Source organism: Plectrocnemia conspersa, unplaced genomic scaffold, assembly GCF_051122295.1.
Source record: "Plectrocnemia conspersa isolate PC_06_02 unplaced genomic scaffold, ASM5112229v1 ptg000011l, whole genome shotgun sequence".
NCBI classification, from domain to species: domain Eukaryota; kingdom Metazoa; phylum Arthropoda; class Insecta; order Trichoptera; family Polycentropodidae; genus Plectrocnemia; species Plectrocnemia conspersa.
Window position 1 is genome coordinate 5,484,178 of NW_028277175.1, and position 26,226 is coordinate 5,510,403.

At 32.5% G+C, this 26,226-nt stretch overlaps 2 protein-coding genes and 1 long non-coding RNA gene across 4 annotated transcripts in view; 2 read left to right on the plus strand and 1 right to left on the minus strand.

Moving 5' to 3' along the window:
* Positions 1–4,572: 4,572 nt before the first annotated feature.
* Positions 4,573–9,240, minus strand: LOC148229234 (uncharacterized). The gene is made up of 6 exons (XM_088198590.1): positions 9,071–9,240; positions 7,281–7,825; positions 7,043–7,206; positions 6,862–6,968; positions 6,657–6,793; positions 4,573–6,546 (listed from the first exon to the last, which is right to left on the minus strand). The coding sequence occupies exons 2-6, from the start codon at positions 7,799–7,801 to the stop codon at positions 5,955–5,957; spliced, it is 1,521 nt and encodes a 506-aa protein (XP_088054716.1). The 5' UTR covers positions 7,802–7,825; positions 9,071–9,240; the 3' UTR covers positions 4,573–5,954.
* LOC148229235 (uncharacterized) lies at positions 6,430–9,178 on the plus strand. The gene is made up of 2 exons (XR_015811485.1): positions 6,430–8,410; positions 8,496–9,178. It is a non-coding gene; the product is annotated as an uncharacterized LOC148229235 (long non-coding RNA).
* Positions 9,241–10,812: 1,572 nt separating the features above from the next.
* Positions 10,813–26,226, plus strand: part of SamDC (S-adenosylmethionine decarboxylase) — a 31,068-nt gene continuing 15,654 nt past the window's right edge. The window contains exons 1-2 of one of the 2 annotated variants that reach the window (XM_088197707.1): positions 10,813–11,056; positions 16,538–16,624. In XM_088197707.1, coding sequence (XP_088053833.1) covers positions 10,917–11,056; positions 16,538–16,624 — 227 coding nt within the window. In that variant the 5' untranslated portion in view covers positions 10,813–10,916. The remainder of the gene's footprint in view (positions 11,057–16,537; positions 16,625–26,226) is intronic. The other variant, XM_088197706.1, reaches the window with a different exon arrangement.

Genomic DNA, 26,226 nt, shown 5'->3' on the forward strand with positions numbered 1-26,226 from the left:
ATTCTACAGAATCTCATATTAACCGTTTAATCTCTTTTTTGATCGCTACCTATTATTCGTAAATATACATTATTTTTTATATGTGTACACTAATTTGTATTGTTAATTGTATTTTTTTAACATTTAAAATGTTAACATTGATACGCCGAGTGTTGAGCAAATAATATATAAATAAACTTCGCTTTCGGCTTTCAGCGTATCGTTTCTGTATTTGTAAATGTACGTAATAAGTTATCATTTTATAGTTGCAAACCTAGGATCGATTATTATTGTGTATTTACTATATAAACAAAAATTACTGTAAAGTGAAATTTATACTTTAATTTTTATCGTCGCTTTAATGATTTGGCCGTCAAAGGCTTACAATTTCGAAATATTTGTTAATTTCACCCACGAGGCTTTTACGAAGCAAAGTATTAAAAAAAAGTTAAAATTAAGCATGTTACGTTTAATATATATTATAATTATTGAATTATTGATTTCGTTTTAGAATTTTTTTTCGAAAATCGACATAGATAATACTTGTTGTTTCAAAATTGATAATTATTATTGTTTAGTATGTATACAGTGCAGCGGTCTAGAAGTAAAGACCGATATTTCTCCTATTCGACATAGCGACTCGCTTTATGCGATCATTATACAGAACATGTAGCGTACGTTCATTCTCCAATAGTAGTTTAAACAACAGTTAAGAGTGGCACTGAATCAGTTTACGAATATTGTAACTAGATATGTAAGATCCATTTAAAAGTTTAATTTTAATTTCAATTAATTTTAATCATTTTAATTGAAAGAATAAATAAAAAAGTTGACCTTATCATGACTTTAATTCCTAGTTGACCCCAATTTAATTCAACCTTTATAATCCAACAATCAACTTCCACTTGCTCTGATTCAGCACATTCATAACAATCATGTTTTACATGTTTAATACACTGTTAAGATATGCTTATCTTCGGAGATTTAGAGGGAAATATTTTAATGACAAAGATGGATCTAGCACCGGGTGACCTGTCATTACAGACAGATAAAACGGTAGAATCAAAGGAGTCTAGACATTACTGTTCAGAGACATTTACAAAAGCTTGGAATGGTCAAGAAGCCTGATATTTGGGTGCCACATCAATTGAGCTTGTGACCCGTTACTGAAACAAAGAACACGAATTTTTGCTCAGAATACGCCACTGACAATGAAAATGGATTCAGTATAATAGGCTAAGATTATCAGTACTGGCCATCGTTAAGGCTATATTACATCCAAAGGTCACATCTGATGGGATTAAAGGATTGTGTTACTATAAGCTGCTGCCACCAAACAAAACTAGATTCCACTGAGTACTGCGCACAATTAATCACAAGAATGTTTCGCTCTATTGTAATTCACACAATGGCAATGATTCTCAATATATTTTTAATCGTATGAAATTTATTGTTCTTATTAGTACTTTGATATATGAGACACAACGATTTTTATGTATTTACATTACAATTACTTACATATATGATGTTTGGTTATATTTGTCCATCGTATGATTTTTTCGAACTAATCTTCCATATAAAATTATGATTTTCTGTTTGTTTTTCTTTACATAATATAGGAATAGTACCTATTTGATAAGCCACGTTTAGTGCACATCACGATGATGTTTTTGTCCTTCCATGCAAATGTTCATTTACCTATAGGTTACAACTTCTCTTCTGTTTATTTTTTATTGCTTTTGTTAGACATATTTTTACTAGTTAAATATATTTTGGAAAAGTAAATTATCCGCATGAAAGTAGTTTTAGATTTTTAATTAATTTATACGTGAAAAACAAATGAAAGAAGTCCATAGTCTTCTGAAAATCTGACTCATTGCCTAAGAAAAATGGTCATTGTTCCAGAATTTCATCGCTACTATTTACATTTACTCAATTGCATTAAGATAATCTACAAGCGCTTCTTTCAGTTTCTTCATTGTCATCGTCAATAAATAAATGTTTGCGACTTTATTTCATAGGCAAAAACTCACTAGGTATTATCACTTTCACTATCGGAAATATTTTACTTTTTAAAAAATATTATTTTCATAGTAACGTAAATGTTTTTTTTATCAAATAAGTTATCATCATCAGTCACGTTATAATTATAAAAGTATAATTTTTTGTCATCACTACTGTTGATTTTATAATTTTCTTTATTAGCAGTCGGCTGTAGTTAAAAACAGTTATTTAATTTATTTAAAGAAAATATGTATGTAAATTTAAAAACAAAACTTTAGATTGAGAATCAAATATAACAATTCACACGTCTGGGCTTTGACAATAGTCGGGTACTTGACGAATGGCTAGCACAAAAAATTGTTTTCAAAATCTATCGATGGATTGACAGATTTTATGACGAATTTTAGTAATTTGAAAAGTCCAGGTAAAATGGTTGGAAATTATCAAAAAGTTATTTAAAAAATATAAATTATATTGGGCATGACATGGACAGAAAAAAAAATATTTTCTTAAAATTTAATTTAAAAAAAAAAAAATTATAAACATGAGCGAGAAACGGAAAAACGGTGTTGATACGAACAAAAAAAAATCAAGGACTCATAAACTTCATACGATTCGAGACAAAGATAGAGAATCTTTTGTTTCAATCCGACGCTCGTATGACACAAACAGGTCTATGATATGTTCAATTTTGCAAAATAAAAATATTATTACGGAATACATTCAAAATTGTGGAAATTAAAGATATATTTCCACAATCTTTAAAGATATGTTTCCAAAAAAACACGGCAAAAAAAAAACATGGATGAAATGGAAAAATCTTTGTCATCAATGATGACAAAGATTTTTCCATTCATGATGACTCATCATGAATCGATGACCAACATCAAAAAGATGTCCTTCTGAGTATTTCAATTATTCAAGCAAAAGCTCTTAGTTACAAAGATTGGAAGGATAGATGAAAAAAAAGATTTTAACACAATTTTTCAAGCAAGTAACGGTTGGTTTTATAATTTTAAAATGAGGTATTCTTTTCATAATAATAAATTTACTGGAGAATTGGCTGATGCGGATAAAGATGCTGCAAAAGAATTTATTTTCTAATTATCAAAAATTATTGAAGATGAAGAATATTCCTCTAGCCAAATATTTAATGTATATGAGACAGGTTTATTTTGGAAAACTCTTTAACAATGAAAAATATGAATGAAGCCTTCGCGCATCTTGAATTTTTTTTAAATATTATGGAAGATGTGATACCAATGGAGAACGCATATCTCAAGTGCGTAGGGCGATCAATAAAGACATAGCATGTTATAAAATACTATATGAAGAAAAGAAAAAGAATAGTGGAAAACAGTAAACTATTGATAACTTTTCAAAGGAAACACCCGCAAACCCCACTTAAACATGTCTCTTAAACGCCTTTTAAACATATATTTATTTGATAAATAAATATTTTAAAATACACATAATTTCAATTTTTTTACTTTCCTCTACTTTCGAACATTCAACATTCGCACACATTTTCAGGAACCAATTATGTGCGAAAGTCGAAGGCCGCCTGTATGTTTATATTTATTCTATGCTGCATCTATATTCATCTTCAGGATCAATCTTTCATTTTATTTTTTACTGTATAATTTACTAATTGCGTGATTTTTATGAAAATTATTTCAGCACTTAAAAAAAAATCTATTTTTATTGAGCGTGGGATAAATCAAAATTTTGCACTTAAGAGCCGTACACATTGATTCGGATTTATCCGCCCGTAAAGGGTTAAGTATATGTATGCTTCATTGATAATATACCATAAAATCTTGATAGTATTATGGTGCATTACTAACAATATTTTCATAGTAAATTTTTATTTAGCAAAATAATAAGTTGATTTACTTATGAAATATATTATGTTGTTGTCAAAGTTCTATGCGATGAAATCAGGGCTGTGGAGTCGGAGTCGAGTTGGAGTCGTGGTGTTTTGGCCGGAGTTGGAGTCGTGAAAAATGAGCGATCCCGAACATTTTTTATATAAACTGCATTTTTTAAATTATGAAATTTTAATTGCATAATAATGAATGTGTATAGCGTATGAATATTAAACGTGTAGAACAGGCATGGCGAACCTTTTTGGGTTCGCGTGCCAAAAATCCTCCAAAAAAAAAAAAAATATATTCCTCGATTGTGTGGCGCGTGCCCAAGGAGTAAAAAAATTACCAAGATAGAAAAAATAAATAATTATTTTTATAAAACGATTGTCGTTTATCTTAGAAAACATTTGATAATTAATAAAATGAAATAAATTAATAATTCACGGGTTATTTAATCAAGATTTTAATTTTTAAATTTCAAATTAAAAAATATTTTTGAACTTGGAAATCGTTCGCGTGCAATCCAAATTCTCAAACGTGCCACCTCGGGCACGCGTGCCCTAGGTTCGCCATGCCTGGTGTAGAAGAACACCAAAACTACCAGATAAAATTAAACTTTTTTGAGTCGGAGTGGAGTCGTGTTGTTGGTAAATATCGGAATCGGAGTCGGAGCAGTGTTTTTTTTAACGACTCCACAGCAAATGAAATGAAACACATATTAATCAGAATTATTTACTCAAAAATAATTTTATACAATATATGAAAAATATAATACTGTATCAGACAAAAAATGGTAGAAATGAAATAAATGGTTGAAAAAACACAAAATAATGGTAATTATTACGATAATCTATTTTCTTATATAAACAATTCCATTACTTATTAAACTTAATTACACAATTCTCACTTTTGTTAATGCTATTTTTTCATATATACACTGAACACTTCAAAATATGTATGATAGCATTTGTGGAAACAGTCAGCGAGTAAGAAAATAATAAACAATAACGGTATCCGATCCATACATTTTACACAGTTTACTCAAATTTTATTAACAATCTTGATTAGCACCCTTTACGTACTACAACTATTTACAAGATACTCATTGATTTCCCACTCTTACCCTGGCACGTTTCAATCGCCGAAACTGAATTGATGCAGCATTTCGAATTAAACAAACTTAAAATACCATCTTATCTAGCACCCATGAAGTTACCTTATATAAAGTGTGTTTATATAAAATGCACTAGCTGTCTAGTACTATCGGATCGCTGCATAAGTTTACATGTTACGCACCAATCTAATATTATATGATATAAAAATTATATTATCTTTTGAATAAAGCATGTATCGGAAATTGTAGATAAAACTTTGGCAAATGTTTTCTTAAAAAATATGCATTATATTATTACATATGTACATGTATGTATGTGTATCAAATGATTATCAGTTTCCGGTAGCACCACTGCCCGAGTTCACGCATATGATATATGTTTCATTCTACACATTATTATTGTAGCAGCAGATGCTGTTGGTACAAATCATAAAACACTCTTATCTAATTGAATAAAAAATATTTATTATATGTTAATATAATTATAATATAATGGCACCGCTTTTTGAGACTAATTTTGCCGTATCTTATTTTTCAACGTCGGTACGATGAGTTCAATATCATAACTCGAAAGGTCGCATTTTTTCATTTATATATTTATGCGTAGATCTTTGGTATTGAAATTTTATACGCGGATGAGGGACTTAAAACGAAAGACTGTAACGATTGTAATAATGAAATCGAATAAAAATGTGTCACTCCCCTTCTAAGAATTTCTGCATCGACTTCATAACGCAAAAGTATGTATTTCTCAATCAAAATATAAATTGTGGCATTATTACTCGTATATCCCTCATATTATGATCCGCTGATTTCAATCAACGACGGTACCATTAAAAAATGTCAATTCCGCTATATGCAAACACTTATCGTCTAAAGCTCATTAAAGTCTCAATAAACTAATTAGATTAGAGCTCATTATATGTATTAATGAAACGGAATCGGCGTATCACTTTTATTTGTAACTGATTGTCAACATTGTCGATTCACGTGCCCGGCGGAGCCGTGGAAGTATGGTACATCATCCAAGGCGCCGAGGGGGGCGTTCCGATCGGCGGCGGCGGAACTGTGTATCTCGGGTAGATCTGCTGATTGAAATTGGGCGGGGGCACGGCGAATCTGGGCGCTCTCATGAACGGCGGAATGTTGTACATGGGGGTCAGGGGCGGAGACTGTTGCACGTTTTGGTACCACGCAGATGCCGGAAACCTAGTTCTGACGACGTTGCCGTCCGGATGCCATCTGATTTCGGTTCTCGGCTGCATAGTTGACCAGTTTCCGGCGCTGTTTCTGTGCCCAAACGGGTTGAACGAGTTGCTGTCAAATCTCCGCTTGGAGTTGCTCTGGCCGTGTCGGTTGCTCTCCACCGTCTTCATAATGTTTCTCTTGTTCATCTTCTGTTCGTATTCAGATAATTTTTGAGCGTCACCGTCCGCCGCCACACTCGCGACGTTTCCGTTCTTTTTATTATTTTTGATGGCTCTTTTTGCCGCTCTTTCTTCCTCATCGTCGGAAAAATCAGCGAATTGATTGGGGATTTCAGTGTCGTCTCTCCAGGATGCGTCCGATCCTTTAGCTCTGAAAAATATCAATAAGACGTTATTTATTGCAAAGTATTTAACAACTATTCGAATCTATCATATCAAAAAAATAGTCAAAAACATATTTGTACAAATAACAATAATTACCTCATCAATTCAGACACCACCACAAATTTAGTATGATCCGTCTTCGGCGCATAATAAACTTGAGCTCCACGCTCTACGCCTTTTTCTTTGATGTGATTCTCCGAGTTGAATCTGACGCAATAAAACGGCTGGGTGACCTTAAAAAACATAAATAAACTTTAATACATGAACGATCAAGATATTCATATAACGTGATCAATATTACTTGTCCGAACACATCAAATATGTGTCCGAGGGTAACTTTTCCGTTATCAAGAAATAGAACTGTGTCTAAATCGAGCGACGGCTTATTAGGAACTGATTCTACTATCACTGTAATTGAAATTGTAACATTAGCAAAATTACAATAGAACATTAGTACACGTACAAGGGCGGATATGGCGTACCTAATTGATCGACTATTTCGGAAATTGTGCCCACGGCTTCGCACTCTTGCTCCGGCACTGATATAGCCAGATCTTGAATCGGCGGCAAGTCTTCCAAGCCAAGTTCGCCTTTGGATTTAATGACAGTATTTTTTTTAGCGACTTTTTTCGATTCGGGATCGGCTCTGAAAATATACAAAACAATCGGTATAAATATTGGATTGTATACCATGATTAAGTTTAAATCTTGAAGTCTTACCCGTCGCTCTCCTCTTCGGCGTCTTTCAAGCACTCGCATTCGCTTAGCAGATCGCTGTCCGAATCGGACGAACTCTCCTCAGTTTCGTCCTCGCTCGATTCGCTATCCACGATCAGATTGTCTTGTCGCTCTTTCGAGTCAAAGTTCATAATTATATCTTCGTCTACCATGAACTTCATCATCGCGTGAATCTTTTGTATTTGAGTTTTTTTATGGACGGAATTGATTGGACCATGGATACTGGCGTTTATGATGTTGTTCTTTATCACCATATCGCTCATCTCGCCGCTATCTCTCGAAGTGCTCGGCAGCTGTAATATGTCTATGCATCTTTTGAACTCCCTGAGGGTGCTCAAGTTTTTATTCTTCTTCGGCTTATTCAATTCGATAGCCTTATTGATATTATTATCGGAGTTAATTGTTGAACTTTCAGTCGAAGAATTTCCTTCATTATTTTTCACGTCGCTTTCGACGTGCTCGTCGTGTTCCTCGTCAGAGCTATATTGTTGTAGTAGATCCATATTGATCGCTAATAACCCTAAAACCTAAAACAAGCAAAAAAAATAAAAATTAGTGTCAACGCCAAAATATATATCAAATACTTTAATGACGCATATTTGCGTCAATGGCTCTTAATGATATTTTTTACAAATGACTCGTGATTAAATAACCAGGCTGTTAAGTATTAACATCTATCATTAACACTATATTTTGAAGACGTACACAAGGCATACAGTATAAATACAAAAGTTGGACAATCATGGTTGTTTTTTTAATTCTTTCATTTCATTAAATGACATGCATTTTTTGGCCAAATTAAAGGAAGTCTATTTAGAATTCACGCCAAAAGTACTAAAATCGTGCCGTCAAAATAAAAATACTCGGTTATCTAGTGGTCATAATAAGACTTATTAAAACAATATTTGAATGAAGCATATCTAAACCAAATTTTGACCAATAGGAGCACAAAAAACAATTATCCCTTCTCAGAAGTCAAAAATCCACGCCAAAAGCAATAAAATCGTGACGACACCTTTGCAGTGGGAATGCTCGTGTAACTATTTTATTGCTAACATATTTTAACCACCACGATTATATTGCTTTTGATGTGAATTTTTGACTTATGAGAAGTGATAATTGTTTTTGCACCCTCCTATTGACCAAAATACGGTTTGAACACACTTTGCTCAATACTCTCATATTAAAAGTCTATAGTAACTATTTTAAAATATAAACAAAATAGAATTTCCATCTGCTTCTGAAACTCAAAAAATACCTTAGAGGGCAAAGATTTTTGTGTACCGAATTTGTAGCAGTTAGAATGTAGTATTTTACAGACCAGGATCATGGAAATACAGCACTGAAGTGTGGATGCTTAAGGGGATTATGTAGTTTACATCAACGATAATTCCGTAATCCAAAACGGAGGCCAATCATGAGATGTTAGAACCAGTCAAGATAAGAGAGTAGCTTTTATTAATCAAATCCAATTCTGCTGAGAATCGAACCGACACTACCGCATATACTGGCTTTTTCCACGCAACACATGACTCATTAATTGAGACCAGTTAAAGTGAATATTGTGTATTGTGCAGTATTTGTCGATGTTTACACAACAATATCTGGAACGTTCTAAGTGCGCTGATGACGCGGCACGTTTGATCGCCCGCGACGAGAGCGCGCGGCGACGAAGAACTACAATCGGGTGACGTCGAAGGCTAAATTGTTAATGTCAGCGAACGGCGACCGCGTGTGCGAGCGTCGGTGCTTTGCAAAGATGGCGGACTCACCGGAAAACGGAGATGGAAGCGCCGATCCGGCCTAGGATCGAAGAGACGACGTTTCGAAGACAGTACTTGGTCTGAATCGAGATACAGTCTTCACATGTTTTGCGTGACACCGAATAACATGACGGGCGGAACGACAGCTGTCTGAATCAAACAGGCTCACTATTGGCCATGCACGCAAAATAAAAAAAAATTATAAGATATTAAATAAAATCTTAATTATTTATTTTTAATTATATCATTTTTGACACTACAGAATTTATTATTTAAGCACTAAATAATAGTGTTTGTTAAAAATAAATACTTTTTAACCACTAAATAATTTTATTTAATATTATAAAATGCAAAAAATCAACCTCTTAGTAAATAAATACAATATTCCACGGCACGAAAAAAATGTAATAGTGCGATTGTGGATATTTGTAAGCATTAAACACACAATGACACCTCCTCAAACCAATACAAAGATTTAGCACACAGCAAATATAATCGATCTAAATTTATAAAAAACAGATTTTAGATTTATTAATTTCATTTGCCTTTTTACATGTATCGATAGTGCAAAGATGTTTTAGTTACTATTTTTACAAATAAATATTTATTATATGACCACTTACTGCAGATTTTTAATATACGAAAACCTAAAATTTTGATGTTATCTTATATTTTTGTTGAAAATGACTTGCAACATTCACTATACTAAATTTCGTTAGCTCGAATTGCTCAAAATTTTCAAGGGAAGAAAACTGCATGGCATATGTGTGGGGATGATGCAATAGGATGTATGGCGAATATTTGGGAATGATGCCGCAGCTAAAGTAGTTTTCACTCGGAGGCTGAAATGCTATCCTCCCTCCCCCTTCTTTAATTTTTTTATTAGCAATTTTCGAATACGTTCATTAAATTAAAAAAATTAAATGTTATTGATGTAAATTTTAAGCGGGTGGAAGAAGTAGTGTACACTAATATTCAATCATATAAAGCGACTTCCATAAATTATGTCACAGGTTTAGTGGAGGTGAGAATGGGGGAGGGGTGTATAAAAATGAACGAAAACCCTATAACATAATTTATGAAAGTCGCTTAACGGCAAAATAAATAATAATTAAAGCTAAATTACTGAGACGATCTTGTTCCATTAATGATCACAAATATGTCAAGAAATCACAATTAAATTAATGAACGAAATCACCAAAACCACCGAATTCGACTACTCGAAATTTAAGAACAAAGTGACTGAAAATTTAAAAAAATATAAAACCGTTGAGCTCATTTGGTACAAATTATTTTAGCCATAACACAAGTTTTACTAACCATATTCTACATAATCAGTATAAGTTTAATCTTCACTGGTATTATTGTCTTCCAATATCTTTCATATTTTTTACAAAAATGTTTTGTAAGAAAATATGGCTTAGAGAAAGTATGATATTTTTAGTGAGTATAGATATAAATAAAATCTTGCTATATAGTCAGGTCTATACAATAGATCTAATTTATTTTACGGCGTACTATTTCTACTTTTTAATAATATTTACTAGTGAATCGTTGGTATAGTAGATTATTATTTTAATATATTGTTCAATATTAACAGTTTAATGCTTATATTATATTGCGTTGTATTGAATCGGACAATAATTTTTGAGCGAGAAAAGGACGGCGAGCAGGCGTCGGTGCATTAATCGATATGGCTGCAAAGCGAGGTGTTAAGAGTGGAGCGCATGCGCGAACCACGTGCCGGTGGTCGAACCTACTGTCAGTCTACCGACAACCGTCGTACTGGTTGCACGGTAGTTGTTCTCTCTTCGAGTGCCAGTGGTCGACTGATCGACTGATCGACGACAGTGAAATGGCTGGAACTGAAATGTTAACGAGTGACTTGAACTATAAATGTGATAAAAACGAAGAGCCGTTCTTCGAGGGAGTCGAGAAGCTGCTCGAGATCTGGTTCGCCCCTAAGAAGGACGCAGATCTGAGGAAGATCCCCAGGTGAGAATCAATCGGGAGTCTTATTTGAAAAACCCGATGTAATTTCAGTCGAACTTTCCAGAAGCGCGAGCCCAAATTTTCGCACAATCGCAAGCGACAATAAATTTCGTGAATCGTCAATGAAAACTTTTCATTCTCGCCTTTTCACCGGTTCGGTTCAATTTTAGACGAATGTATCTATGTTAATCGGCAAAAATTCCGTTTGCCATATCGCGGCTAACTTTCGAATTTCACTCGTATTGTTGCACCTATTTGATATGTATCGGTGTTTTCAGCTGGACGATTTTTTCAGTGTTATGATCCATCTGTCAAAGAAAAGAATGGCCGTTATTTATTGTTTTCGTTACATTAGTATTGGAAGCAAATACGGAAATGTCCAAAAAGACTTGCAACAAATTAAATGGTCAGAAATTTGTATTTTGTGTATTTTTTTTCAAGAAAATTATCATAACATTTTTTTATATGTTTTACAACGTCTGCATATTTTTATACCGCTGTATAGGTAAGGGTGGGTCCCTACGAGAAGTTTTTGAGTAGTTGTTAAAAAAGTACCGTGACCGGTAATTGGTTTTAAAAGTCTCGTCATAATTATACTACTCGGGATCAGGATAAATATCAAATGGTTAGAATAAAAAAAAACATACTATCAGAATAAAAATATATGAGGATTAGAATTATAATGAATGGTCATAATTATATTGTTCAAGATCAGAATAAATATCAAATGGTTATTATAAAAATATAGGACGATAATGGAAATTAAAAAAAATTATAACATTTAGAAATATAAATGGGCACTAAAATATTTATTTTGGAAATATCTTATAAAATATATTTTTCGCACCTAAACTGTTGGACATGTTAGGTGCGAGCGAGCGTTCGTAAGAACAGTGAATACCCCATGAATAACTGAACGAATCTATTTAATTGTATGTAGGACACGAAGGTATTCAGAGCGACGAATGAAGCGCGAATAACAACAGAGCGGCGGCGGAGAGCACGCTTGGCTTGTTGCGTTGACATCTGACAATGTTGCGAGCCCAATCATAGAAGTTGAGCTCAAAAACTTGATAATGCCAACCATCTGTCTACATAAACCTTACCTTGAGGTTAAAATACATATCATATAATATAAATATGTACTGGCTATTCTATATAAATACTGACCAATGAACTTTAATAAATATTGACTGAAAAAATAATTCTTACTATTAATATAAATTTTGACCATCTAATATTTATTGTGGCCGCTTATATTCTGTCCCTTTAATATAAATTCTGACCACAATCGTATTAAAATTCTGACCCGAAAAATACCAGCTTATATGTATTGCTAAATAATATATTTCATACCATTTGTTTGAATAGAAATTGATAGTTTAGTTTTTATGCTATTTATTACTTAATAAACTTTATTGTAATATATCGCACATTTAAAGAGCAATGGAAAAATTAAAAAAATAATCCTGCAATAAAGAAAATCCACGTTATAATTTTGAAAAATTTAGACCTACATTATTAGATATAATTATTCTCAATTATATTCATAGTCCGGATGTCGATCGGTTTTAGTGGCCGGCTACACGGTTTTCGTCCGAGTCGTTCCGTGGTCATTTACATAATAGCATTCGACATTTTTGTCAATATGTGAGCCAGTGGTGACCCGTAAGAATTTGTACTATGTGGGGCTGCAGCAATAAAAGTTAAAAGATTGCTAAAAATATCCAGTGAGCTATGGTACTCGTTGTTTTGAAGATTATCGCAGTGGTCAAATTCGGGTCAGATGCTCCTCCCTTTCTTTATTAATGACGTACACGCAGTCGCTAAGAACTGATCGCACAAAAGGACATGGAGTCGCTGTGGTGGTGGTTGATCGATATCTCCCCATCACCCGATTGCATACATTTAGGGCGGAGATACTCATTTGCTAATAAGCCTAAGTTAATATCTGACTGATGAGGACCAACAAACAAAGCTTTTGCCAAGACGACACTACGGGGTCCATAACTTTTTGGTAAATTTCGTCTCAGAATTTTCAGAAACCCATTATTGATAACTCTGCATCTTTTCGTATTTGAACTTAGCGGTGCTCTTAGAGCTTAGAGTTCAGTATTTTGTACCTTAGTAAGAAGCTCGCGACATATGTAGCTTGTTTTGAAATTTAATCACCAAGTCTAATTCATTTTATATAAATGTTGCGAGAGGTTCTAATAGTTAATGATCGGCTAATTTGTAGCGTCTTAACATCTGATTCTTTATTGTTAGTGACGTACACCTGAAAGAGATTGTGTTTGGCAAACTCGTTGAGAAGCTGGATGGTTCATATAGTAGATTGTTTTCGAGCGCTTGCGTCTTGGCCGCAATGGTGAAGAATAAGGGACGCAATCGTGACTAGGGTACCCACCGGCAGAATTTGATAAATTGTCGACACCATCCCACGGCAATTTCATTGAATACACGTTATTTCGAGAATTCAATGAATTGACACAATAGATACTTCCTCTTGTAGATTATTATCTAACAAGGAATACTCCAAACAGATTATAGCTGTTAATTTAGTAGACGTCTATATGTGTATATATAAAATATTTAACAACTGAACCAATTTGTTTGCTCTATATTGCTAATACATATTATACAATCACTTGTTAATTTGATTGTAACTGAAGGGTGACTTACTGTCTTTCGTTATTATAGCTAAACCGCTTTGTCATATATAAAAAAAAGTTTATCGTACGATGATAAAATGTTGGCTCTTAAATTTTAATCATATACATACATAGAATTAATGTGGCTGATTTTGTTTTGAAACTAGCCTTTACTTGGAATTAATTAAGAATAATAATTGATAAAAAATCTTTGTGGTTAAAAAAGCATAACATACCCACCACCAGTAAATTTTTTTTTTGGGGAGCCATCTTTTTCAGATAGCTATTTATATACAGTATTTTATTTAATTAGCAAAATTATCTAATTCAATCGAGGGTGCGTTTTTTGTGCAGATATTGAAATGATACATTTGTGTAGAATTTCAAAATTATTATACCATTTTACTGAAACTATGCAAAATATTACTTTAACCTCTAACTTTCCCTATAAAATCTTTATCTTATCGCCACTGTCTCGACAGCAACTTTTGCTCGCATGCACACACGCAAAGTCATAATTTTTTCCTCGTGCCTTTTGACATAGACCTCTAGGCTCCGATTCAAAGGCAGAACAAACATTCGTTCTTTTTTCATGTTTTGCCGCGATTTGGGCGCGGTCCAACTCTCAGTTGGCGCTTTCAGCGAAATTTTTATTCGGCTGACTTAACCGTAGAGTCCTGTGTCTGTTTTTATTTTGTTTTTTTTTTGTATTGTACACTTGCTTTTTACGTCAACGTTGACGCATGTTCGTAGAAGAATTGTCGTCATCTGGCCAATGAATTCGATGTACGCTTTAAATTTAACCAGAATCTATGGAAAAAACTGCAACATCAACAATTCTCAATACATAAATATATTCTTCATATTCATTTACATGAGCTCGAAGCGCGAGAACATGAGCGCGAAGCGCGAGATGATCAAGTATAAAACTAATTGCTTTATTAATTAGTGGCTTTCTAAAAACAAGTTCTCGTTGGCGTAATACAGATTAATATCATAATGCTTTGGAAGCATTTACAGAAAAGATTACCTGCAAGCTATATATAAAAGATACGTTTATTGCCAATGTTTTATAAAAATTACATCATTACAAAGTCACGCAAAAAACGGTCTAACTAGATATTATTAGACAATTACAAATACTGTTTCGCCCCCGGTCGATCGAGGAGCAATGAAAGGTTGCTCCTAATATAAGGTCAAAAACGGCGACACTTCAGTTAGAACTTGATATTTGTATCACTTCGCTTCCGACTTGAAACAAACGAGAATCTAGCTGAACTCGCACCAAGCGTTAATACACTGATAATCAAGGAAGCAGTAGCTTTTCACTTCAGCTAAGTATCTATAAATATAAAGCGCAGATCAATTGAAAGTGATCCACATTGATTTTTGCACGTGCAAAGAAACAGCGTTTTAGTAGCATGGCTAAAAGGAATTAGTGCCAAAACAGGATATTTAGGGAACGGCAAAAATATGTGGTTTTATATAACATAATGTTAACCAAGTATATTTATGCAATAGCTACAAAGTTTAATGTGATATTTATAAAATAAAAACATATTCAAATCAGCAATGATTGATCAAGGAACATGAAAATTTACTACGTATCACTTGAACTCTAGGAAATATACGATACACTGCACTTGCATACAGTGGAGCATACGCCGAATCGACACAGACTGTCCATCGAAGTCCAGAGAAAATCAGCCGCTTCCATTTCGATCTTCATCTATAGTACAGTTAAACAGTCACATTATTTTAAACGAATTGAAGACTAAGACACAGTTTCATGCATCAGTACAGCCAAATTAAAATAGCATATGTAAAATTGAAATAACAATCGATCATAAAAATGCGGATAATATTTGAGTATCAGAATTTATCTAATTCAAAAAATTTTATTTATCGCTATTTTTTGTTTCAATAAATCAACAATTGAATCAAATGATTTAAAATGTTATTATAAGATTTTGTTAAGGTAAAACTTTTAAAAAACGATGAATTCTGCAAAATATTAAAATCGAATATAAATACATAAACTGTTATCTTATCTTTAGGGAAAAAATCTGTATAATTTAAATGAATATATGCAAAAAAACAACATAATAAAATAAATTATACTGGAACACGTGTTAGTAAGATTTTCCGACGTAATCGATTTTTATTTCATTATTCGCTTATTTTTTATGAATAGAAATAAATCTGTTTTTTTATATTAAAGTTTAAATTTAATAATAATAATAAAAAATATTTTATAATAAGCTTTGATCACGTTTCTGAAACCATTTTATTGACATTTATAAGAATTAATTTTCCTCTATGGAATTACCCAAAGCCTGGTTTATTTATTTTTTGGCGAATTGTTGTGTATCATTTATTTTTATTGCTTTGTAACGATTATTTGCGTTGAAAATATAGTACAATTGAGATAAACTTTAGCAAACTTTTGCCCTCGGTTTTATAATTAAGATAGTTGCTTTCAGTAATCAAGATATATTTTTACAAACAAACATTGTATAGAAACAATTTTATTTTAATTAAATAAGTAAGAGAATATCTTTTTTAACTACTTAATAAATATGTGGCAGATTTTAAATTAGCTGTCTATTGTATAATAATATTGTTTTAACGTTTATCTCTTTTCGAGCCATTTAATATTAAAACTATTATCAATCTTGGCCTCGTTAAAATTAATTGACGTCAAGGGATAACTGACCATGAACTGCCATTTTTTTCATAAGGTTGCAAAAAATTATCGCTCAGCTCTATTATTATTATATCTGTATTTCCTTATTGTGTTTTATATTCATGTTTATATTTTGTTTCATTTCAGACACAAATGGGAGAATCTCCTCAAAATTGTTCGCTGTGAAATTATTTCTTTCACACACAGCGAGCAAGTCGATGCTTATGTACTGAGGTGAGTTTTATTATATTATATTTTATTTAATTAATGTCAACACAATCAATAGTCACAATATATATATATTATATTGTGTTGTACAATATATTTGCCTGCAAGTTTACGAATGGTTCCGTTGGCAATTCGATTTTTATTTATTCTTATGTGGACGAGACGATGCAAAAACTTGCACATTGCAGCATCCCTCGCTGTAATGTGCAAAATTCCCACGTGCAAAGCTTTCTGGATCAGAGAGCAACAAATCTGTACTTGTTGCATCGCTTACCAGTTCTGGTTCTTAGTTTCGAGCTAGCTTTTCGTTTCAGTTATTTTCCAACCGACTTTGTACCCTACCATATTTTGATCTCGGCGGGGTTATCGAAGGGCGCCTCGGCGAAATTCGCAATTAGGATATTATTATCAATGTGTTTTACTAACGATAATTGGCCGCTTATCGCTTGTTTTGATTCGCACGTTCATAACAAATACCAACGTACTCAGTAATTAATTGATTCTCAGAAGATCAAGAATACACATGAATATCAAATGAAATAATAGGAAAAGTTTTTATTAAACTAACATAACTATGTAGACATCCATAACTAATCAAACAAAAAATGAGTTAATCAATGAACTAGATATACAGTCAAATGTCTGCATGAATAATTTGTGGAATTTGTATTGGCTCATCAAAGGTAATGGAAATTCAAGCAGACCCTTGTAATATCTATATTTGGATATGATTACCCTTAAGTATGTTTATCTATCATTTTTAGTTAAATATGTTATTAATGAATTATCTATTTTATTTCAATTTAGAAAAACGTGTGTTGTCTCAATCAAAAATATCTATATTTTTCACTCTGATCTAAATATGTATGGATGATCTGCTCGTGATATTAAAAAATAAGCATTAATCTTATTGTACGATTGTCCTTGTGATTTATCGTCGTGGTAAAAGCATGATAATTTGTGAATTGAATCAGTTTGAAGCGTAACAGGAAATCACAGTTTCAGCATACAAATATATTGCACATATTTTGATGGCTCCGAATTTATCAGCAGCGTAATAGAGCTGCCAACTTTGAGGGTTAGTTCGTGCTGTATTTGTCCAATTAAATTTAAAATTTTGCATCGATCGTTTTACAAGCTACTCATTTTTTTGTATTAAGCCTTCCTTTGTAACATGACAGGCGTAAGCCCAATGCGTTACAACGCGGTGACATCTATAATAATAATTATAAATTATTATGTGTAATATAATTTATGTCCAGTAGATGTTTTTTTAGACGTTTTTTTATAATAGCGTATTTTTTATAAATAAAAATTCGAGTGCCACCGCCGGGGCTCGAACCCGCAACCTTAGAGTTACTAATCTGAGACGTTACGGACTACACTATTCCATCCTACTTTAGAGATTTAAATATATTTATAAATATAATAGTTCTAATGTGTATAAATATCGCTGATGTTGCTCGCTTTATCGTGCAAGTTTGATTGTACTCGTTAGTCGTTTGTGGTGTCAGGTCCAGGGACGTCATTTCAGCTTTTTCCATGAGGGGGCAAAAAAACGATTAATAAAATCAAGTTAATCCTAATCTGTTATGACTAATCAGAATTATATTTATAATAATATCACTAATTCCGATCTTCCAGATATGATAGAAATTAATTAACCACTTAGGTTCATATGGAATTCTATTTAATTAATTCTGTCTCACTACTTATTTAGTAGTTATTTATTTATTGTATTAATTTATTTAGCTAGTATAGCTAATTGTATATACACTAAACAGAATAAAATAATAAAAATAATTTATTGAGTAATGTATGGAGGTGTATCTTTATTCCACATTTATCATATTAGGAACACTATGATACAAATCCACACTTCTTGGAATCTTCCCCTGGCCGTACTCCTTTTCTTATACCTATCTACCCTTAAATTATCTTTTTTTATAGTATTAAAACTATATATGTACACAGTGGCGTAGCTATGGTGGGGCGGAGGGGGCGGGCCGCCCCGGGCGGCACTTGCTTGGGGGCGGCATAATCGCAATGGAATCGTCTAGTGTGGTTCTTAACCCTGAATAAACTAAAATTTAGGTTAATCTACGAATAGCAAGAACTTAATAATATGCAATTTATTATTCTAAGAAATGCTGATTTTATGACACTGCAAAAAAAATGTATGGGGGGGGGGCAGAAATTTTAAAGATTGCCCCGGGCGGCACATACCCTAGCTACGCCACTGTATGTACATCTTTATTTCTTATTGAATACTTTGGTATCATTATCTTCTGCCTTATATTATATATGTATAATATATAGTTGTTGATTGTGTTTACCCTGTTGTAACACACTGAGCTAATATATACATAGCTTTACATATACAATAAATATTAGGGGTACCTAAAATAAATGACGTTTTTATATTGACTTCGGATCGCATGTCATTCTTTCTGTAGTATTTGGATTAACATCTGGAGAGTACGTTACGATCATAACAAAATTTCGTTCCGAGTAAGGTGTTTTTACGCAATTCTTAAGCTGTATGAATTTCACAAAAAAAAAAGTTGGCAACTACAACAATCAAATTCATTTGTGTTAAAGCTATTCCACACGCACTAAGCGACGAGAACAAGGCGACGCGCCTGCCTCATACTGCAAAAATCACGCGAAAACTGTTGCTCACCATCCATATTCTCCCTATATAGCACCATCAGATTACCATTTATTTAAGTCTCTACAACATAATTTAAATGGTAAAAAATTGAACAGTGCTAGTGAAGTTAAAACATTTCTTACAGATGTGGGATTAAAAACTTGCCTGATCGATGGAAGAAGGTTGTATCTGTCGATGTAGAGTAAATTTGTTATTGGAAAAATACTTTTCATTAAAAAACGTTCTTTTTTCTTGGTACCCTTAAAATCTACTTAACTTTTTGTTTCTGAGAATGAAACAATGGCATATCTCTAAGTATCTAAAGCGATTATTTGGCTCTCAGCGTATCTGCTTTTTTGGCAGACCATTATTTCGTATTTTAAAAAATCGTCGAGCTCAATGTAGCATAAGTTTTTATGACATTATGCGTTATCTCATTTATATGAACTTTTTGCAAGACAGTTTTTCGCTTATCATTGTACCTACATAAATATTGACCTATAAACTCGCAGCAGATAAGCGTCACCATATTTATTTGTTGATTTATTAATTTAACGCATTATTAGTAGACTTCTTCACAATAACAACAAAAATATAAAATTACATTTTATTTTAATATTTATCTAAGAAAAGTAAATATGTACATATATGCTTACCTTAAACTGGAGAAGTTATTATTTCTAAAAATATTTAACAGACCAAGCCGGTGTAATATCGGAAAAGTGGAATTCATACGGTAGTTGTAATTATATAAAAATTATTTTACATTAATTGTGGAATAATTAATATATTTAACAAGTGGAATAATTAATATATTTAATGAATTTATTTTGTGCTCGTTTTTTCAAGACACAATACACATAATTTGACTTACTCACATTTTAAGTAAATATAAAAGTATTATTTATTTTATAAATAATTAAAATTAAAGTATACACAAAGAGTAAATAACAATAGTGAAAGGGGCGATAAGATAAAAATCTTACCTTGAGATATAATCAATACTGTATTGCGTACTTACAAATACCGATACTGCCCCTCAGGGTGACAGACTAATTACTGGGAAAAAATGTGAGCATCTTGATCGAGCGTTTAACGATGTTATTGTGCATTGACTGTTGATAACAAATATCTTGTAGTAATTATCGATACATGTAATAATTTGATGACCAGGTAGGATAATTATATTCCAATTGACTTATAACGAGTGCTATATATAGTAATCTAATTTTGTATAATTTAATAATTTTGAAGATCGTAGAATGAATTCCATGGTATAGAATCAATATCAGACATGTCAATTTTTATGCTGAATTTTTATCTAAAAAAAATGTAATTTTACTTTTTCTTTTTGAAATAGAACTTTCAAGTAGTACGTTGTATCAAATAGCATGTTTATAAACATATGATCAGTGTGTTCTACAATATTTAAAATATGCTTGTTGATCTGAGTTGTTTTTGTTGTTGTTTCCCCTTCTTTTGCCACATCTCGTTTCCAGTAGACAAGAGGGCTGGTAACTTTCATCGCGTCAACCCTCGGTAACTTTGGGCAAAGGGGGAGGCTTGAGAAACGCCGGCGGCTACGTCACCGAGGTCTAGGCGCCACAGCTTGACGAAGGTCAAGGTCGCCAAGGACTCGAGAAGGCTGTAAGAGATGGGGGTTGAGGCGCGCGTTTGCGCCATCTACAACCACGTCCGTATTGATCGTCCGTCGGCTCCTGCGTTTTCGCGAGTTTGATGATCGATCCTATTGCGGATTTTCTGCATACACACATGGCTCCAGAGCTTCCAAACCCTCAATATATATATTTTTAATACGTATTCCTTAGTATGTTTCTTAAACAGCTGATAAAATACATTCATAAATTCTCATGTGATCCCAAGGAATTGAGATTGAGAAACGAACTAAAGAAGTCTCATGATACATTGCGTATGAAAAATTTTATAATTGCTTATTTTTTTAAAAGAAAATGTATGTACACATGTACTAGGCTGCGTAGCGAACAACTTTATCGTTTTATTTTTAAGGAACATATTTTTATCTTCTCTAATGACTAGTATATTTGTATTTTTTCTCCTCTTCTCTACTTGTTTTCTATTATTTATATCATATAAAAATATTTTTTATTCCTGGTTTAAGATTGATATTAATATATCCATGCAACATTTTTTTTATATATATATATTAGACTGCACAGCGAGAATTTTATATTTTGTGTATACAATTTAATGTATATCTGTATGTACACTATTGTATACAGGCCTGCCGAGGGGGGGGGGGGGCAAATTCTCACGGCCCGACTTAAGAAAAAAAGCATAGCAGGGATATATTTATAAAAAAAAGTAATTTCATTACTTGCCTATTTACAATATATTTAGTCTTGTCTTACCTATTCCAGTAGCGCAAATCAATTTATAAAAGAAGTAAAAATCGACCTTAAATAATGAATCTCAACTAAACTACAGCTGTTTGAGATGTATGTACTGATGTATTTCAGATATAAGTTATGTCATTTCAGTAAAATCATATCGAAATACATTTTCACCAGTAGATATATATTTTTACAAGTGAAAATATAAATTATCTAACAGGTGCTAGTAAAATTATATGATTTCAACTTTTCTATATGCAGTAATATATATATTTAAATACTTTTCATTTATTTACATCCGATGTATAAATGTTATTTTTTGTTGTTATTAAATGTTATTTCACTAATAAATTCCAAATACATTTTTACCAATAGATATATTTTCTACTAGCGAAAATATAATTCAATTGATATGCTTCTCCTAAATGTCTATGAAGCTCAATTTGACAGTTACGAAACGTTCATTTGCTGTTCAAACCCAAACCTAACCTAATGAAAGTTCTAAAACTAATTATAGTTTTAGAATTTTATTAGGTCAATAACTTATCTCTCAGAGAAATAAACAAAAAAAGTACAGATATATATCGCATTTCACATATTGCTCCATAGTTTGTCTGCATTTCGATATTACACTATGTTTTAAAAATATGATAGCTATCCTTACCGATATTACTATGTACTTCTAATATAAGAGGGCTGATCAAAGTATATTCAAACCGAATTTTGGTCAATAGGAGAGCGCAAAAACAATTATCACTTCTCAGAAGGCAAAAATTCACGTCAAAAGCAATAAAATCGTGTCGGCGCCGTCGCAGTGGGAACGCTCGTTACCGAGCGTTCCCACTGCGACGGCGCCGGCAAGATTTTATTGCTTTTGGCGTGAATTTTTGCCTTCTGAGAAGGGATAATTGTTTTTTGCGCTCTCCTATTGGGCAAAATTCGGTTTAGATGTGCTTCATTTGATTCTTACTTATTGTAAGTTGTAATATTGTTATAAAAAATCTTAATACGAACGCTTATAAACAGTTTGCCGATTTCTAATATTTTATTAAGCAAAACCATTTTACAGATTGTTTTACAGATTTTAAATTTAAAAATACTTTTTTTTTAAATATGATAGTTCTGTGCTGTATTTTTAAATCGCAATAGTTTGAAATATAATCGTCAAGTTTGTGTAATTGGCGTTGTTCCTAAGTTTGGGATGAGCTCTTGGAGATTCGGAATGACTGCTTGGCTGGACCAGATAAGTCAAATTGAAAGCGGCTACTTTACTCTGGCTTCTATTTTGATTCGTTTGGCTTGGGTAACTCTCGTAAATTCCGAATCGGAAACAAAGTAGTAATTCCATAGTGTGTCCAGTTCTGACTGAAGTGAATCTATCGCTCTTCAGTTCTTATCCGCCCGTCTAATGCGATAATTTAGGGTGGAAACAGACATTTGATATTAGCTTTTGTGTGTCTGTGTCTTATGCGTAGCATACGTTCAAGATTGCCAACTATATCCGTCACACATAGTTTAATACATATTTAATGCGTAATTGTAGCTAAATTATCTAAAAAAATGTAGATCCAAATGTCTAGGTAGCTGTCAGCTGAGATATGCAACATATTTTCGCACATAATTTTTTCCTTATTTATTCTGGCCGCTTATAATTTGACTATTAATAAAAAAAAATGTAACCCATTTAATATAAATTCTGACCACAACCGTATTAAAATTATTCTGATCATCTAATAATTATTCTGACCTTTCAATAAAAAAACCTGATTAATGTAATATAAATTCTAATCACAACCGTATTAAAATTCTGACCTGCAAAATACAGTATACAAATAAAAACAGTTATTTTTCAAATAGTCCCTATTATGTTTTTATACTAAATCATACATTAAGCAGAATTTCTCTTCATCAGTATAAGTATGTTGCAGTCCTTTGTCATACTGAAAGTATGACAAAGGGCTGACATACAATATTACTGCCATTGTAAATGTACTTTTATCATTGCTTTTATCAAACACAAAAATATATCAGATATCTTAAACCTAATTATATGGAGATTTTAAGAAAAAAAATGTAGGTTGTGTGAGGTTTTAATTGTCTACTCTTTCTGAAGAACCACCTTCCAATCTATGTATGTATGAAAATGCTAGACAATACTGCTTCTTATGAACAAGCATTTAACTTGAGAACATGATTACAACTTTCTTCTACTATACTATACTATAACACATTTATGCAATGTCAATCAGTATACGAGGTTTTAAATCAGACGATTTCATCATTTTAACATGTCCTTATGCAAAATGTAGACGTGCATGTACAACATGCTAGAACTTAATTTACATTACAAAACAGTAGTGAAGATTTCGGCGCGACCTTGCATGAGCTTATGGTATATATATATACTATTGAATATATAGTATATATTCTACAGTCTGAGAAAAATACTATATAAATGTATATATATAAATATAATCTAACACGGTTGGCAAAACCGTCAGTCACACTTCGACTTCCACTCCCAATGCCAAACAGGCAGATTCCGTTCCGGGTTCCAATGTCAAGAACTCGAGCGTATATCCACGAATCGGTCGTATTGACTAGAAAAAAATCAGTATAATTCGAACACATCGCATGATTTGTGCGCGTGCACTATCGAGCGACACTTGCTATATATAGCGCCACTATAAATAATGAAGAATGTTTTGTAAATAGCGGCTTGCATGTACGATGGCGTGTTTCTAAGCGGATCGATCACCCCGCGAAATTCGCTTCCCATCCATTAGCATCGCTCGTTTCTAGATGACGGTCAAGGTGAGCTAGATAAGGCTGTATTTTGGCTGTGTGATTAGCATAGCTATATATCTCCGTTTTGTTTCGATCGACAAATCACTCTTGCAACTTGTATGTATTTTTAGTAATAATATATTTTGTACCTAATTTGCTATATTCTTGGTTGTAAAATAAAAAGTTTAAAAACACACAGAAACAAACAAGTTAGAGACAAATTTCAAAGTGAAACACCTAAACTTGTTTATAAATATCGAAAAATCTATGAAAATTTATTCAAAAAAATAGTAACAAGATTGATTTCTCATAATCGAGTGTCCAAAGATGCGTTAAAAAATCTGGAAGGTTTGGAAATATAAGATATTGGTACTGTACACATCAATAGTACACATGTGTGAAACTTTGGCTGCACGGGAAACAAATACGATTTTTTTTATCATGTAACTGGGGATGAAAATCATAAAAGCGTTATTTCAATAATGTCTGATGGAACATTCACGATTTAATTGATATTGAATTGCGCAAACAAGGCGAGATAATGACAGAGGATTACTGTGAACGCTTGTATCGAATTGCATCATTAATTAAAAATAAAAATACCTGCTATAGTGAATCGTAACATGATATTTTGCAACATGATAATGGCAAAAATAACAAAATCGGATAGCCCCAGATTTTTAGAGCATTGTTGTGTAGATAATATGTTTAATAATGTTAGTGAAATGAAAACGGTCCTGAAAGTTTTTAAAAACATCGTATTGAACGATAGAGATATGTTGCATTGTGACATAAAATTGAACACGAGAAAAGCATTAATTTCATATTAGGCGACGAAAACACGCACTGATTAAAATCGTTTTTAATTACTCGATGTGTGTCGAATTCAATATATCTTACACGTGACACACCGGTGACATTACTCGAATCATTTCAATCTTATCATAACATTCATAACGTATTGCAAATATGATGTATCATGTAACGCGTTGTTTATACAACATAACTCGGTGAGATACGGGTAAATATTTACATTTGTCAGATAACGAATATTTACAGCAATATGTAACGTGAAGTTTTAATACATTACACACTGTACATGTTGGTGTTTATATATTCAATAAGGAAAAGTAGTCTAGTATATTAAATAAAGAAAAACTAATAATAAAACATACGGCACACGAGCCGTAACCGGCCCGTATTACCAAAGCGACATTTAAACTCAATGGAATATTTGTTATGGGTAAAAAAATGTAATTCATTCATGATATAAATAATTTTTCTTGACATCAAATGATTAATATCAGACATAAGATAATAATGTTTGGAATCAATTTAATATATTATACATAAAGATCAGATCCGTATCGACATTTGTTTTGTGCAGATTTGCATACAAATTAAATAGCTAAAAATAAATTAACCGCCATCAAATTATTAAACTGATTGATATTAAAATCTTTGCGTCTTGAAATTAAAAATACAATAATTTTACACGAACTTCACAAAAATGACACACGTGTTTTTTGAGATGTGTTAAACGATAATAAATGGTGGACCTTTCATTTCGTTCAATGAACGAATTCTGCGAATTTCGGTCAGAGTAGATACGGCTGATTAAGATTCTATAAGGCGACATAAAAGACCATGGATTTTAGAGCGGCACTAGTCACTCGTGTATACTGAGAGTGTTGCTCAAGTGTACAAGTTGTTTTATTCTAAGATTTTTTTTCGCATTTATACATGCGCTTGGCGCCGAGGGCCCGACAAAGCAACGCATGTATGTATACATACGC

Bases quoted from the DNA above. Each gene is read 5' to 3' on its own strand.
- LOC148229234 (XM_088198590.1), bottom strand. From the start codon at position 7,801: ATGGATCTACTACAACAATATAGCTCTGACGAGGAACACGACGAGCAC. The intron at 7,207-7,280 runs GTAAGACTTCAA...GTATATTTTCAG, and splicing joins GCCGAAGAGGAGAGCGACGG to AGCCGATCCCGAATCGAAAA. The intron at 6,547-6,656 runs GTAATTATTGTT...GATATTTTTCAG, and splicing joins GTGGTGTCTGAATTGATGAG to AGCTAAAGGATCGGACGCAT.